This window comes from Melozone crissalis, unplaced genomic scaffold (genome assembly GCF_028551555.1).
Source record: "Melozone crissalis strain CALT ecotype California unplaced genomic scaffold, PUWL_Pcris_2 ptg000006l_1, whole genome shotgun sequence".
NCBI lineage: Eukaryota > Metazoa > Chordata > Aves > Passeriformes > Passerellidae > Melozone > Melozone crissalis.
In genome coordinates, this window is record NW_026535784.1 from 33,506,990 (window position 1) to 33,523,004 (window position 16,015).

At 36.5% G+C, this 16,015-nt stretch overlaps 1 protein-coding gene across 1 annotated transcript in view; it reads right to left on the reverse strand.

The window, feature by feature from the left end:
- Window positions 1-653: 653 nt before the first annotated feature.
- KLHL2 (kelch like family member 2) overlaps window positions 654-16,015 on the reverse strand; it is a 53,986-nt gene continuing 38,624 nt past the window's right edge. The window contains exons 6-15 of the mRNA XM_054293217.1: window positions 13,433-13,542; window positions 11,965-12,081; window positions 10,823-10,972; window positions 9,775-9,892; window positions 8,943-9,140; window positions 8,086-8,187; window positions 7,050-7,178; window positions 2,689-2,829; window positions 2,398-2,541; window positions 654-1,770 (exon numbers count right to left, since the gene is read on the reverse strand). Coding sequence (XP_054149192.1) covers window positions 1,742-1,770; window positions 2,398-2,541; window positions 2,689-2,829; window positions 7,050-7,178; window positions 8,086-8,187; window positions 8,943-9,140; window positions 9,775-9,892; window positions 10,823-10,972; window positions 11,965-12,081; window positions 13,433-13,542 — 1,238 coding nt within the window. The 3' untranslated portion in view covers window positions 654-1,741. The remainder of the gene's footprint in view (window positions 1,771-2,397; window positions 2,542-2,688; window positions 2,830-7,049; window positions 7,179-8,085; window positions 8,188-8,942; window positions 9,141-9,774; window positions 9,893-10,822; window positions 10,973-11,964; window positions 12,082-13,432; window positions 13,543-16,015) is intronic.

Genomic DNA, 16,015 nt, shown 5'->3' on the forward strand with positions numbered 1-16,015 from the left:
GCGGCGGTGTTGTCATGGCAGCAGCGCCCCCGCCGCGTTCCCGGGTTGTGTCATTCGAGTGAGAGCGTGCAATTCGGATACAACATTCCCGGGATGTGTCATGCGGGTGAAAGTGTACGATTCCGATACAGGGTTCCCTGGGTGAAAGTGTACAATTCCATACAGGGTTCCCTGGGTGAACGTGTACAATTCCATACAAGGTTCCCTGTGTGAACGTGTACAATGCCGATACAAGGTTCCCTGGGTGAACGTGTACAATTCCATACAAGGTTCCCTGTGTGAACACGTACCATGCCGATACAGGGTTCCCGCTCACAGCCCCTGCCTCGCCCCACGCCGCGCACGGAATTGGGGCACTCCGTGACTCCCAGCCCTGCCGCCTGCAATGTCACAGCTCGGACGCTCTCAGGGAAGCCAGTGATGGCCATTCCCGCACTCATGGACAACTACAGCTTCCAGAAACTGACCTGCGGCAAAACAGCGATGTTCACATGACTGGCTCCTAAACCTTAATAACTCCCAGTTCGATGGCATTCAGCCTTTAGAGCTCCAGCTTCTCCCCGCTCCTTTTCCCCTGCCCCAGTCCCCCAGTTTATTTCACTGATTATTTGGTTTGAGACTTGTATTGAGAAACACAAGTTTTAAGCGACCTGTTGGCATTAGGAAACAATGTACAAACTTTTATTTGAAGAAAATGTCTCAAATATGACAGTAGCTTTGGTCATGTTAAAAGGAGGCCATCCAAGAACAAATAAAAATGTGCTGCTGTATAAGCATGGCCATATACAGTGTATTCAGATACTGGCTAATAGAAGCTGAGATTACACGCATAAATAGGCCTTTGTACCATGCAAGTTCAATGCAATTGCATACATTCACTATAAATTTTCAGTTATTTCATGCCAAATCACCTTTTGGATAAAAAGGTAAAAAAGAAGTAACATCTAAACGTGACCAAAATCGAACAGGAAAAAAAAAAACCTTGTAAGTACAGACAACATTTTTATTAAAAAGATACTGAAATTACACCTGCTCAAGAAGTGTCAAACCGTCTCTGATCTCCTTCAGCGGGAATTAGTGTGAAGCATTGTTACATATCAAAAAATACATCTCTGTTTTACAACATAGTACCGACATATTCAAAGTACTGTGCCAAATTATAAATAGTAAAATCAGGTTTTGAAGAGTTTCAATAGAGAGCAACTTATGCTCACACAAACATATGCACGTAGTATAGTTACGTAACAAAAGTTTTATAAAAGGAAGCAAATGTACCCCATGCCAGTTTGAATTACTGAGGTGGGATTCAGTACCTACAATGAAGACTGACAGTTCATTTCCTTAAATATATTTATTAGTCTCTGGAAAAAATAAGACAAAAATTTACTTTCACCAGAATACACACCATTCTTCACTCACAATTCGTTTCTCAGTCATGACTGACAGAAGCCGGTCCTTACGAAAGTGTTGGGTTTTTTCTGAAGACCTTGCAATACAAAAATTGGTCTACCAGACTTCAAAAGTTCAGTCAGCTTCTGCTCAACTGCAGAATAATCCTACAAATTGCTTCTACCTAGAGTAATCTTCATCATCTGTCATCTGTAATTGTAGACAGTCACATCTTCCACTGTGACTCAAGGTGCAGCTACAAGTAGAGAAGTGCTTAGATACTCAGTCACTTCAAATACACTTGTTGAAGACTGCTTCTAGTGCATAATCAAGTTGAAAATCCTTTTACTGATCATAATGGTTTGTCAATAACTGTAACACCTAGAGGGAGGGAGAGAAAAAGGGATAAGTCTTTAGGCAGTATTGTTTTTAAAATCAAGAAAAAAATTATTATGATACATTGCAAATAGCATTTAACTGTGCACCAGCAACAATGCACATATTTTTCCCTAATTTCTCTTTGACACAAAGCTGTCTGAATCAGTGCCAAGTTATGAAAGTTTCTGTGACTAATCAAATTTAATTTTGCTATCAGTGAAATACATCCTTAACATTCACTTAAATAACTCATTTGAAAAACTGCAGTTTTTGAAAGAAAAGATTCCTGAAACAGCTCATCTTCTAAATATCAAATCCCAAAGAACTTTGGAATTGGGATTCCCAATTATGTCCCTTAGATTGAGACACATATTTCTTGTTAAAAAAACTGGTCATACCAGAATCATCTTTCTGACTCACCATGTATGTGCTAAATCATTCTTGATTACACTTTAATCCCTTTTTTTTCCTTGTAGTGAGTAATTATTTGAAGTCATCATTCAAAATATACCATCAGATTCTTCCTACCCATTTTATTATCTTAGATTCTACCTTAGACAAGACTCTGTTTGGATGCTTTGTCAAATGTTATACTTCAAAAAGTGTATTAACAATATCTATATGCCTTACCTGCATAGCTCCTCCCTGTACTCATACAAGATGACACAACTGTCCATTTATCAGTTGTTGGATTATAATACTCCACTGTTGATAAATTACAGGAACCGTCATCTCCTCCAACCACATACAAGAGACCATTTACAGCACAAACACCTGAAAAAGGGCAGGAAACCAGAATGAAAATTAGTAATTGACTTCCACACCCCCCCAAAAGCATGTTTTTTAATGAAAGCAGCAGAAATCCAGGTACGTGCCATCCATAATTGACATTGGCACAATTTTAGCCATTGTTGCACATACCTGCATTCCTTCTGCACATGTTCATGTCTGCAACCTGCTTCCAGGTACTGGCAATGGGGTCAAACACTTCCACACTTTTTCTTACCAAAGGACCATCATGACCACCTACTGCATACAATAAATTGTTTAACACACCAACACCTGCAAACATATGAAAATATGCAGAATTAACCAGAGAATTATTTGAACGATACCAAGGAGAAACAACAAATATGTCAGCTAACACAAATCCTCCGTTAAGTCAATGTTGGAAACTATTTCAGAAAACATTTGGGTCAGGATGCATTAAAGCAGAGAGACAGTAACTACAGCAAGACACTGATAAAATGCCTTGCATGCCCATCTACCATATTGCAGCATACAAAGACCAGAGCTGTTCTGCAACAGAAGATTTAGAAAATTTTGGACGAAAAATGACGTGCAGGAAAATGAGGCTTGTTGAAATTTAGGACTAATTAGAAGTGACAGTAAATGAGACAATGTGCTCAGCCAGCATAACAGAAATCTGACAGGATGATAAAGTGTAAGTGAACTTTTAGAAAGTAAAAGCTGTGCAGTACAGAGGATAAAAGCTGAATGGATAGACATTATACAATAGGGATGTGTTGGAATACCTTGTAAACAGATGGAACAGAATTAAACAGTTAGCAGTGAGTACCTTCTCTGGGATTTGAAGAACACCAAGCTTCTTTGAACCAAGCTTCAGTTATGAAAATATCCAAAAGGATATTAAAGGGTGTCCTTTAATCCTAAAATCTCCTTTACTTTACAACAAAAGTTAATCAATCTGTGAGCTTGGAATGAAGGCGTGAATAAAGCTAGATCTATCTACTTGCTATTTGGGTTGCACATATTGAAAAGATGGAAATGGGGGAAGCAGGAAAAAGGCCTGTTTATTTATTACTCCCTTTATAATGCATTATTAGAGCCAAAACAATAAATTTCAGAAATGTAGGGGGTTTTTTTGCATTAAAACTTCTGAGTGATGGACCATAAAGACAACTAAAAAAGCACTTCTATGAAAGTATACCGGGAAATCTAATAAATGCCACATTTAAGACTATGAAACTCAAAGCAGAGATACAGATTTGCAAATATAGCTCATAAAGTATTCAATGTAACCATTTAAAAATTTTTTAAAGGGAAACAACAAATATGAATGCAAAAAATCAGGTAAGTCCCTCAAAGAAAAAAAAAATTGGAAGTAGAAAAAAAAAAGTAGAAAAAAAGAAGAGAACCCCAAGACCTTAATAACAAGCTGAAATATCTTTAAAAACATATCACTAATTTTGTATTTAAGAGCCATTTCTACATGTGAAGAGAAACGACTCCTGCTGAAATGACTAAATTTTCTTATTAAAGAGACTGATTTTAATAACTAAAAGAAGAGAGGAAGGAAACATGGAAGCTAATTGGTACTGTAAATCTGAAAAATAGCTTCTTGATAGGACACACTTTTAAATCATGCTATTTAGGGCTTTACCAGTGATATTCACTACTAGCATTTCCCCATATCCTTCCCAGTTAATTTAATTCCTCTTTTATTACTATTATTTCTAGCTATCATGCCTCAGTATAGTATGACAACTTTTCTTTCTCCCACTCTGATCACACTTTATTAGAAAGGAAAGTACAACATTCATCTTTTGTAGAATTAAACATTACAGAAGGAGGGCTAATATTTTCAGTTTAAATATGGGATGTGACATAAATCCCCCCACCCATGCCTTCAATAGAGTTACTGGCCTTCCTATTCAGTGTGTAGAGCTTTCCCTCTGCCACATTGCCACTTTTTTCTTTCATAGCTCCTTATTTTTAATAATGTCCTCCCTTCCTCCATGGTGCTTCATTTTCCCTTAATCCCACACCCAGTTTCCAGGTCCTACCTTATTTCTTGCTCCTTCCGTCTGTATCCTCTTGTTGCCGTCTTCTGAGTTCTCCTTTCTTTGTTATTTTTCTTTCCTGCCCATTTTTCAGGACCCTGTCTTACATCTCTCAGCCCTCCCAAATGGCCTATATCTGGTTCTGAAGTTCCTCCTCCCAATATGTTGCTGGAAACAGATCTGTCCCCGTATTGATCAACTGAGAAGCAGTGGGTACTAAAGAAGAGTAACTGAGGGTTAACCTCTGAAAAGTTGCTTTTGAGTGAAGCTGAAGCAGTAGGAACAGAAGAGATGAGCTTAAGTTCTTTGAGATGACCAGACATCCAAAAGTTGAATACAGGAACAAAATTTTCTTTAGTTAGCCCCCATAACACCACCAGGACTGATTTCCAGTTGAAACAGTTCTGGTGGGTTTGGCTATTTGGCTTCTACAGCCAAGCTCAATCAACAGTCACGATTTTCACATTACCACCCACTCCTCTGCCATGCAAAAATATAATTTTTCCATGTATTTAACAGAGTGGCTGTTGATTATTTTACTCAATTATATGAAACTGGAATAACTGTCTACGTTTCGTTTTCCTCTCCATTTTTTTAATCAATGGACCAGGCAAAAGGCAGAAGAGAGTTGAATAAGCAAACACAGGGACAAGGGAAGAGAGGAGAGGGGCAGGAAGATCCCAGTAGTTAGTATATTTAAGGAGTTATAGAAGAAATTCAACATTAAAAAAAAAAATCTGAAAACATCTGCTACATAAATAGGCTACATGCACAACAACAGTTTGCAAAAACAGAGTATCAAAAAATAAACCCCAAATGCTGAAACAAAATGTGTGCGCAGGCAGACTGCAAAATGAAACTTTGTCACAACCCACCAACACTATTTGTCTTTAAAATTATTCTTGTAAGCTGCCCATTTTATATAAATATATTCCTCAACGCTTGCCAATATTAGAAAGGAATATTTTCCAGTACCCTTACTGCAACTCTGTCCAGTTTTTAATCCAGAATTTACTTCCAAGAAGCGCAGACTGAGTTACTAGAAGTTTCACAAGGCAACTGTGTTTTCTTGAGGTATAGTGTATCATGTTTCCTTCATTATCATCAAAGTTTTAGTTTAGAAATACAATTGAAATGTGACTTCTAGTAATAAGAGTTATCAGCTTGCTGATCTTGTAAGGATATGATGGAAGTATCACAGACTATGTTAATTTAATAACAAATTTAGTACTTTGATAGATTTAATTTGAAATTATTTGAACTTAATTTATTACATAGGTAAAAACTGTTCAGAGTTAACAAAGAATAATGGAAGGTAAGATGAGAAGTTGGGGTAATTTCTAATCATATACTGAGCATACTAGAAGTCCATTCAGATTTATTTGTAGCAGTATTTCTTCCCATTATGAAGCACATTATTGCAATCACCAGTAGATACTTGAAGGGTGTTGCTAAAAACCACCATTAAGTACTTGGCAAAAAAAGTGACTTAACTACTAAAAAAAAAGTAGAAAATAATATCATGGAATTTGACTTGAAAAAGTCCATGGGAACGCATCTAGAGAAATAAAACAACTTCTGCGAGTTGAAAAAACCTGAAATACCAAAAGACAAATAGAGGACAGTGAACAGTAAATGAGATTCAAGTCCATAATATTAATAGATAATGAAAATGCTAAAGTCAATTTGGAGCTGTGGAAGCACCATTTCATTAAACAAAAGTGGAATACCATAGGCACTTTTAAAGATGTCTTTAAAGAGAAATATACACACTCAGAATTGCAAGAAGGAAAAAAGAAATCCACAAAAAAAAAAGAGAAGGGATTTTTAAGATTATACAGAAATAAATGGATAAACCTTGGCTAAATGATAAGGAAGGATAACATGTAGTAGGCTGTACATGTACAGGGGATGCAAACATCAGGTGATGAGAAGAATTACTGAAGGTGAAATAAAGGGTACATAAGTGGAAGTAATAGGATGAAACCATTAATACAAACTTAGGAATGAACAAGGACAAAATTTCCTGCAGTGAATCAGAATGCAGAACAAGTCCTCCAAAGAGGTGGAAACCTAGTCACAGTTCACACGTAAAGTCAACCTGGAAATGCTGTTAGAATAATCAGCCCTAACTGGCAAAGAGATCCCTGTAGAAAAGACATTTTTTCATTCTTGCTGTATAGATTTTGATACTTAAGAATTGAGGTGACAGTGATTATTACAATCCATAAATATTAGTCTGTATGTTAAAAACCTTTAGAAGTGGTGGGAAGAGGAGGAATATGAAAGTATGAAAAAACAAAGAGGGATATTTACTCTTAACAGACTGAATCTTACTCAGTGGAACAGTTGTGCTGTGCATCTAGAAATAGCACATTCCATTAGATTCGGACTTTAGCTTACCTTTCATGGTTTTAGATAAATTTTAAACTCACGATTTTTCATCTTTGCAAGGACAGCTGATCCTTGTCCACTCACCTGCTCCGCTCCGCCTCGTGCTCATTTCTGCGACGTAGCTCCACTCGTTGGAATTGGCATCGTAGCATTCCACTGAACTAAGGCACTGCCGTGACGCTCCATCATAGCCACCAACAGCATACAGCTTCCCTGGGGGGACCAAAGGAGCCTGCCAGCTGCTAATGCACATGCAGAGACTGCCACACCACAAAGAGGAAGGCATTGCTCTCCAATTAGCTACTAATCAGCACCTGTCAATCACTGACTGAGATTCTATACTGTAAACACTTGAGGTTAGCATGCCACAGATCTTGTGGTTTTTAGGATGTAAAAGGCACCCAGTATTTAACAACAACAATATAAGTAAAAAGATTTTAAATTGCCTAGCTGAAATACAAAGGTAAGGTTTTTAATTAGTCATTGCTCAAAAGCAAGCTATTTCAAGTATGCTTGATACTAGAAGCTCACAAATAGGCTTCCTCGGAATATTGGAAATTTAGTTGAAATCACTCGCACAGTCTGCATTTTCAGATTAGAAACAACAGTGGTTCCTATGCAGTTAAAGCACACACCCACCCATAAAACTGTTTTAAGATCCAACAGCCGGGCCAGGCCTCCATTGTGCAAGTGACATCCAGACTATTCACCACCAAGCTGACTGAAAAGTCAGCAGTTTTCCCAACACTGCCCTTGGGATTGTCCCCAGCGTGCAGCCAGCAAGGTCAGCCACAGATAACAGAGCTGACAATACAGCAGTGCTGCATCACTAAAGACCAAATGATAAGGTCATCACGTCAGCTGACTTTGTTGGCATACATAACCTAGAGCTTAGCAAGGTTTCCCTCAGCTGGCCGCAGCCACAGCTGAAGCTCCGAAAAAAATTTTAAAACTACTACTGGTCAAACCCAAGCAGAATGATTACATAATGTTCATACTGTTTCAATCACAAGGTTGAGCAAAAACATAAATCTGAAGTATGTTTTCAGAAACAAGAAAAGCTAGTAGGGTAAATGATTGCATTTCCCTCTGTTTTTTTTAATATAATTTGTTAACTTACCTCCAACAACACCTACACCAACACTACTTCTTCTTGTGTTCATTGGAGCTACATGAAACCACTCGTTAGTCTTTAAGTTGTAAACTTCGACTGATGACAAACCTATGAAGACAATATAGCATTTTCTTTATAAACCTAGGTGCAACATACTGTCTAGCTTTCAGGAAATTCTTCATATCTGAAAACTCAAATTATTGCATTTTAAGGATTGTTAAATACTGAACAAAAAGCACAACCTTTTGTCCTTTAGAAGGCAATTACAGTCAACCGAACTTTACGTCTGATAACGGGCAAATTACTGAACATTTTTGTGTAGCTGTGAAAGCTTCCTCCCTGGATTATTTCCTTTCTTTTTAATTAAGTTACATGCTTTCTTCTACATATGCTTCTATGATAGTTATTCAGCAAAAAGATCACTTCTGCACTAATTGTTTAATGCATCTAAGTAGAGAATGAACAGTGTTTGTCTAAAGCTTTCTTACAGGTCAGAAAAAGCTGTTTATAATCTTATTTACACTACATGAAAATGCAGAAATCAATTTCCTATGCAAACAGGACTAAACAGACTAGATAATTTTTGTCTTATATCTTCCACAAGTTAAGGACTCTGACTAAAGAAGGAATACTGGAAAGGAACTTGCCAGAAGTTCACTAGTCTTTAAGCCTGAACACTTAGGAGCAAACAGTCCACTTTTCAGGTAAGGGGATGTGACCACTTAAGGACACTCCACACCACAAGATGCTGGGCTACCCTCATGATTGGTTTCACCACAAGTACCAGCAAAAAGAGGCATTCAAATTTGCAACAATTATGTTAAGAGTAGTCAAAGCTGTTCAGAAGTGTCTCAGGCACATACCTGTACTCCCATCAAATCCTCCCACAGCATAAAGAAGGCCGTTTAACACAGCTGCTCCCAGCGTGCTTCTCCTGTCTTGCATGTTAGCAACACTTGTCCACTGGTCCTTCACTGGGTCATAGGAATCCACTGTACGAACTCTCAAAGAGCCATTGAAACCACCAACAGCATAAACCATGCCTCCCATGTACACCATTCCTAGAGCAGGGACATGGGGGGAAAGGTGAGTGTTTCAGTCTCTCTGCCAATTAACTGCATTCTGTAACTGTGTTCTGCTCTGTCCTAAGTATGCAGATACTTGACACAAACTACAGTACTCACTACACTTGTCGTGCTTTTGACAGTCCCCTAGAACCACACCTCATTCAGATTAGGCCCTAGAATTTCTAACATTTTTTGCTAACAATGCATGTTCCTGAATACCATCTTGCTGAATTTCTTCTTGCTTAAATTGCTCAGCTGCTTTAAGATCACATGTTCATGTTTTCAGTAGTGGATTATCACTGCTTCTCATTCTTTATAACATTTAATAAGATTAGGGCATTTTAATAGCAAAATTAATCGTTATTACAATGCATTAACATTTTGATTTATTTATCCCTTGTTTCTGTGGGAGGTAATAAAGCAGTTTATCCTACAGATTGCAAACTGAAGCTCAAATTAAGCACAATTGATCAAAGTTGTAATGTTCCAGATTAGCAAGTAATTCAATGATCAGTGAAGTCAAGGTTTAGCCCTTCTTAGGTAAATATCTCAAGTACTGTTCCAGAGAACATACAATGCCTAAATTCTGAAGCATTACCAACCACAACAAAAAATTAGGCTTCCTTACCTGCTCTACATCTTCTGGAAGGCAATTCAGCCACCTGATGCCAGCGCTCTTCTTTAAAATCATAGCATTCAACACTGCGAATTGCCTTTGGAGCCTGGCCCCCAACTACCATCATCAACTAACAGGGAGATAATAGTAATAATAACTGTTAGTTATCTGCATATATGAGAGCACCTGAAAGATAAAAAAAGTGTTTAAAAATAAAGCAAGCTTCTCTACAAGAAATAATTAAAGGACGGCTCTCCTATAGAAATTTGAGTCTTGTGAACCAGGCCAAATTAATTGCTAGGTGGTTTTTTTTAAACAAATGTAATTTGTAGTTATTTTGTCCGGAGGAAATACCAAGGGTAGAAAAACAGCAAGCAATCAGAATCTTGGTAAAGCTCCCACAAAAGAGGGAGACCTTGCTTTATCTTCACATCCTACTGTGATCTCAGGTATGAGAATTCACCATCTGTGACGTTCATGTAACAGCCTTACCTTGTTCTTCTAAGAAAAATATGTTAAGTCTGCTGAATTGAATCTCCTGTTCCATTATTACCATTTTCACAACAGTACCACAAGAAAACTTCTTTACTTCATTGTAAAGAAGAAAGTATCTAATGTTTGTTTTTTGCTAAAATAAGCTAAAGATTAAATAAAAAATCTCAATACAGAAGCTTCAGTCATTCTTTGATTTGGTTTGGGGTTTTTTGGTTTGATTTATTTGTTTGTTTGTTTTGGTTTTTTGTTTTTTTTAAACAGGCTTACTTCTCCATAGTTGTATATTTCTCAAAATAGCTGAAGCACTTACTAAAAAATGTTTTCTGGGAGGGCAGGTAGTGATGATTCTCTGTGTAGGTGGGAGGCTAAAACATCTGTATCATAAATAGCATGGAGTGTAAAGGTAATCACTTTATTTATGATATTTATTTATAATATTTATTTATGACAAATAATTCTGGTACAATTTTTTTACAGGAATACCCGCAGACACAGTCATGCTCTCATGAAAGTTTTTAAAATGCAGTTTGAAATAGTATATACACTGGAAAAACAAGGGCCTTACCTTTGGAAGGCTGGCAGGTGTTCTCAATTTTGTCCGTGTGCTTTTCATCAATGCCCGTTGCTCAGTTGGCAGCAAGTGATACTTCATAGCTTCAATGAGGTAATCTTTGCAAGCACTGCTGTTCTTAACCAGTATTTCCTCTTCAACTCTCTGTTCATTAATAGAAGTTTAACAAGGTCTGAGCATTTTAAGGAAGTAAAGTAGAAATCACAGTACAAAGTGTATTAAAGCCTATAATAATGCAGATTAATCTACTTGTTAAGATTGGAATTTAACCAGTAGGACACAAATTTGTGTTGGAAATGTGCAGTCACTAAAAATAAATCAAAATATGCTGATTGTCAACTAGCAAATGGAAGAAACAGTGATAAGCAAGGTAAATCACTTTTCTTACAATTGGGCACATTTTTAAATTTTTTAAATACAGACAGTACAGAATATTTTAAGACGGGAATAGAGGAGAATAATTTAACAAACTAGTAAGCCACCCTACAAAAATAAAAACCACAACAGAACACAACAACAAAAAAACTCCAAATCCCACCCAAAACAACCCACACAAATTGGAGATTTGTACCACAAAACCAGGATTTTAAAAATAAACACCTATCAACCTACTTATACCTACTAACCAATGTTAATACTGAACTCATATTGTCAATCTTAAATATTTCACCAGACACCAAAATATCCAAATGAGCTTATAAAATTTGAAAAAAATTATTTTATCTGAACCAGGTAAAAGAATGATTCCTTTGTCATTAATTCCTAATCAGCTTAAACAACAGATATAATTCTGAAGTGGAAAATTCACTTATGAGAAAAAAACCTTTATCAAAAGATGGCATTACAAATGAAACCTAACCTGATCTCAGCAAATTACATTGTTCAGATTCCTGGTTTAATATGACACGCACTCAGCCAAACAGATAAATTACTTACATAAGTCATCCTCTATGTGGCAATCTCTCACCTCAGTGGGTGGATGTGCACATCAGTATGTGGTAGTGGCTGTTTGTTTACTTTTTCTATCACTAACATCCTAATGGAGCTGTTGTTGAAATTTAAAGTTATCTACCTGGCATTAAAATAACAAGCAGAAATATTCCCATGCAGAATAATTAGTTTTCCTTTTTGCTTACCTGAACTAAATACTCCCGGGAAAGCAAAGGCAGCCGAACATGCTCCATCAGACGTGCCATTAGCTCCTGCCTTACATCTTTGTCATGGTTTACCCAGGCTATCACTGCTTCAAATACCTTCCAGAAAACAAACAAATTTAGTTCTTTGACTAACAAGTTCATAAGCATGAAAACATTAGTGTGCCTCCAAAAATAGTTTTGCTTATACTAAAATTCCTAACCTAAGAACAGATGACAGTGGTTACAGCTCCTGTTATTTCCATATTTATCAACTCTAAAATTATGAAGGTGCATTATCTGGTCTCTTTTTATATCTAATCCTCTACTGTGGTTTCAAGGATAGCTGTGCTACATTGACAAAATGCACACAGTGACTTCACTGAAACTGAAAACTAGGCAAACAAACAACGCAACAGCAGGAATATTACAGTCCTCATATTTTTCTTCCTTTCTTGGAGAACTGACCTGCCACATCCCCGTTCAAATGACCTATCATCACTGAGTCTTAGCAGGACAAGTGATCCCAAGCCTGATTTTGCCTGCATTGCACAGTAGCTCATCATTCACTAGAGCATTAAAACCTTAATTATACTCTACGAAAGCAGCATCACATGTATTTAGGTGATAGATCCAGACCTTCAGGGTATTACAGGAACAACAACATAGCTTTGCTAGTTCCTGTTTAAGGAGATAGTTCTTAGATTCAAAGTTTCAAATATGAAACACTGCCTAACTGTATAAATGAGTATTCAAACATGCTTTGGTACAAAATTTAGTCTCATTTGAGTACAACTATAAACTTCTCGCAAAAAAGAAAACCAACATATTTCAAATAGATCATAACTGAATTTAAAAATCTCAAAATTAATGCATCCACATCCTGAAAATCATTAGAGGTTTAAAGGGACACCCTGGGCTCACAGTGTTTCAAAAATGGCTTTAAAAGATTGAGATCTAGGCTAAAGGTGAGCTAACACATATTAAACTCTGGTTTGGTAATACCAAGCTGCCATGTCATCTCCTGTGCAACCCACATGTGCTCACATATACACACAGAGCTTTAATACCTTTGTGGCACTGCTGATGTTAAAGTTACTAAATGACACATAATAGCTCTTCAAACTTGAAATTATTTATTCCTTGGTAAACCAAACTCCTGTGGATATGACTCAGTATGTGTTCTGGTTGTTCTGCTTGAAGATGAGAAGGAATTTCTATTTAATGTAGTTTTGGTTATTGGGTTCTTTTCCCAAAGAAGGTGATGTGATTTAATATAGCTGTAGGATTTTTAAGAGTTGAGACTAGTTGTCAGCATCAGACTGTCAACACTTTTGGGAAACATCCTTTAAACTTGAGCACAATATCTGCCTAATTTTGCTATGGACACACAGAACACGTCTGAAAAAGGGCACAAGATCACTCTTTCACATGAAAGGATAAAAAAATAATGGGATACAGATTGCCTTACCTTCTCCTCTGAGGCAATTGTGAGTTTGTCACTGGATATCAGACTGCACACCTGCTCTACACCAAGATTGAGGTATTCTTCACTAAGCACAACATCAGAAAAGTGCTGTTCTGTTTGGGGGAAAAGAAGTACACTAACATACAGCAACAGGTCTCCACATGTTTAACAAGCAGGGGAAAACAGAGGAAAATGATTCAATATGCAAGCTATTCTACTTTGTCTAGAAGCAATATATTGACTTAAAACCTCTTCCCTAGGTTAAAGCTTGGTCTCACAAATAGCTTTTATATTTAAACATTCTTTAACTGAAATATTAAAACACATTATACTAAAAGTATTGTAGTAATTTTGAGATGCTTGCTTCATCTCAGTACTTGTCCTTGAGAAGCACCTAAGTCTCATTTTACTAAATTTGTATACAAAAATACAGAAAAAAGACTCCAGACTCTTTATACTCTGTATGCTGCTGACAAGCATATTTTAAATTGGTAGTTTGACATGAACAATGGTTGATTCTTTAGAAACAACCAACAATGTCTTACAAGTCCCGTTGCATCTCTCAAAGCTTTTACAAGGTCATAAAATATTGCATATTGCAATCTCTACAATGTGCAGAAGGTATGTAGTTTTTCCTACTTTTTTTTAAACCTCACCTTAAATAAAACTGAAAAGAACTCAAGTTTCCACGTTGTCATTCAGTTATTCAGTTGTCCCCTCCCTTCCTTAAAATTGCTTTTCATGGCATTATTTTGCTTAAAAAGTCGTTCCATTCAGTTAAATTATTTTTCTCCTTCTTCTGCTATTAACAGAAGTCAGAAGGGACAACTGTTACTAAGAACTTAAAAGTTCTCTCAAAATTAGAATAAATAAAAAGAGGCCGGCAAACATACTCAAACCAAAGAACATTTTATAGCCTTTTCAATCACTGTATTAGTACTACTGTAACTAAGTCTCCATACTTGAGAAAGTTGTCTAAGATGTTAAAAAAGTTAAAGAATGCTGAATGCTTAAGCTCAAGAAGTCTAATTTTTCAGTTCAACTTTGCAGGGTACAAGAAAACAGCTGTTTTAAATCCAATGATCATTAGTACAAGCCCCTCTAATTCTGCAACATTCTTTCATGATGGACAGGTAGTATTTTCTGCAATACTTCAGACAATGGGAAAGAAAGGATAAAAAGAAATACTATTGATTTTTATAACATGCCCATTACTTTTCCACTCTACAAATTATATCTGTTTGCTTTTCAGAAAAGTATGCAGTTTCTCAAGCTAAGTATCTGATGGGTTTTATTGTTTGCAAATAGAAATTGAGAAAGAAAATTTGTATAGATTATTTTTACAATAAACTCCAAAATTTAGGTGACAGTGTCACAAACCAGTATGCCTGACTGTACTGAGAAGCTGAGTTTGGAGAGAGAAAGGGAAAGCAACATGCGTTCAAATCTCAAACAAATCTGAGGTTCTGAAGCACTGTTCATCTTTTCTTGAGAAATACAATGCAACAGTGGAACACATCCAACAGGATATATTTCATAAATCAGAAATACCTGGTTGATTTTATAGACTCACATACAAAAGCCTTGCTTTTTTAAAGTTTATTTAGATTCATGTCATGCATTAAGTAGGAAGAGATCCACCCTCTAAACCAGGAGAGGTGAAAGTTGAGAACTTTCAAAGTAATACAATGAATGTGAGGCTGTCTCCAGTTTTCATGCTACACATAAGAACGACAGAAGAGAAAAAAAACCCCAGTGCTTGAACAAAAACTGTTTTACTGGATGTCAGCCTCTTAAAGCATAAAACATGGCACATGGTCAAGGGAAGGAGTGAAAAAAGGAGTAACACTAAACCAAACTACTCAATCAACCGCTACAGATCCTCAGGTGAATGAATTATGGACAAAAGAGAAATAGAGGGGATTTCTACATAAATTCTAGTCATCGAAAAAAGAGGTAAGGTGAAATAACTTGTCTTGTAAGAATCAGATCCCTTGTTGTCTAGCAGGCCATCGTAACTGATTGATAGATAACATTTGGCAGAAGTCAGTTGCAATTACAGCTACATGTATTATTTAATATAATTAAAAACTGAAAAATAATAAGAAAATGTAAAAATCAATTCAATCCACCCATGGCAATTTATGTTATGCTGGTTCAAGCGTTGAAGACAGAAGGCTTCATTATACATAAAAATTACACTTATGAAATTCAAACTTTTTGCATCCTTTTAGCAAGAAGGATATCAGCATCTTCGAAATAACATGACTCAGTACTAAATTTTCAAGAAATCACACTTGGATCCTCTTTTCCCAATAACGATGAAAAATAGTACTGGAGGTGTGTGGGGTTTTTTTGCCTTCTGGGTTAGGATTTTTATTATCTCATATTACAGCTCCCATCCTAAAAGCTTCGGTAATCTGAAGACATTAACATCAAACATGATGAAAGTTATGCTTAAATGATTAAATATTTCATGTAACTGTCCCCTGTAAAATCTCAAATTATCTTGGTTTTTATTTATTGCATTAGAGAACATACGTCTTTCTTTATGAACATCTCTTAGAGAAGCAAAGAGAGAACTAC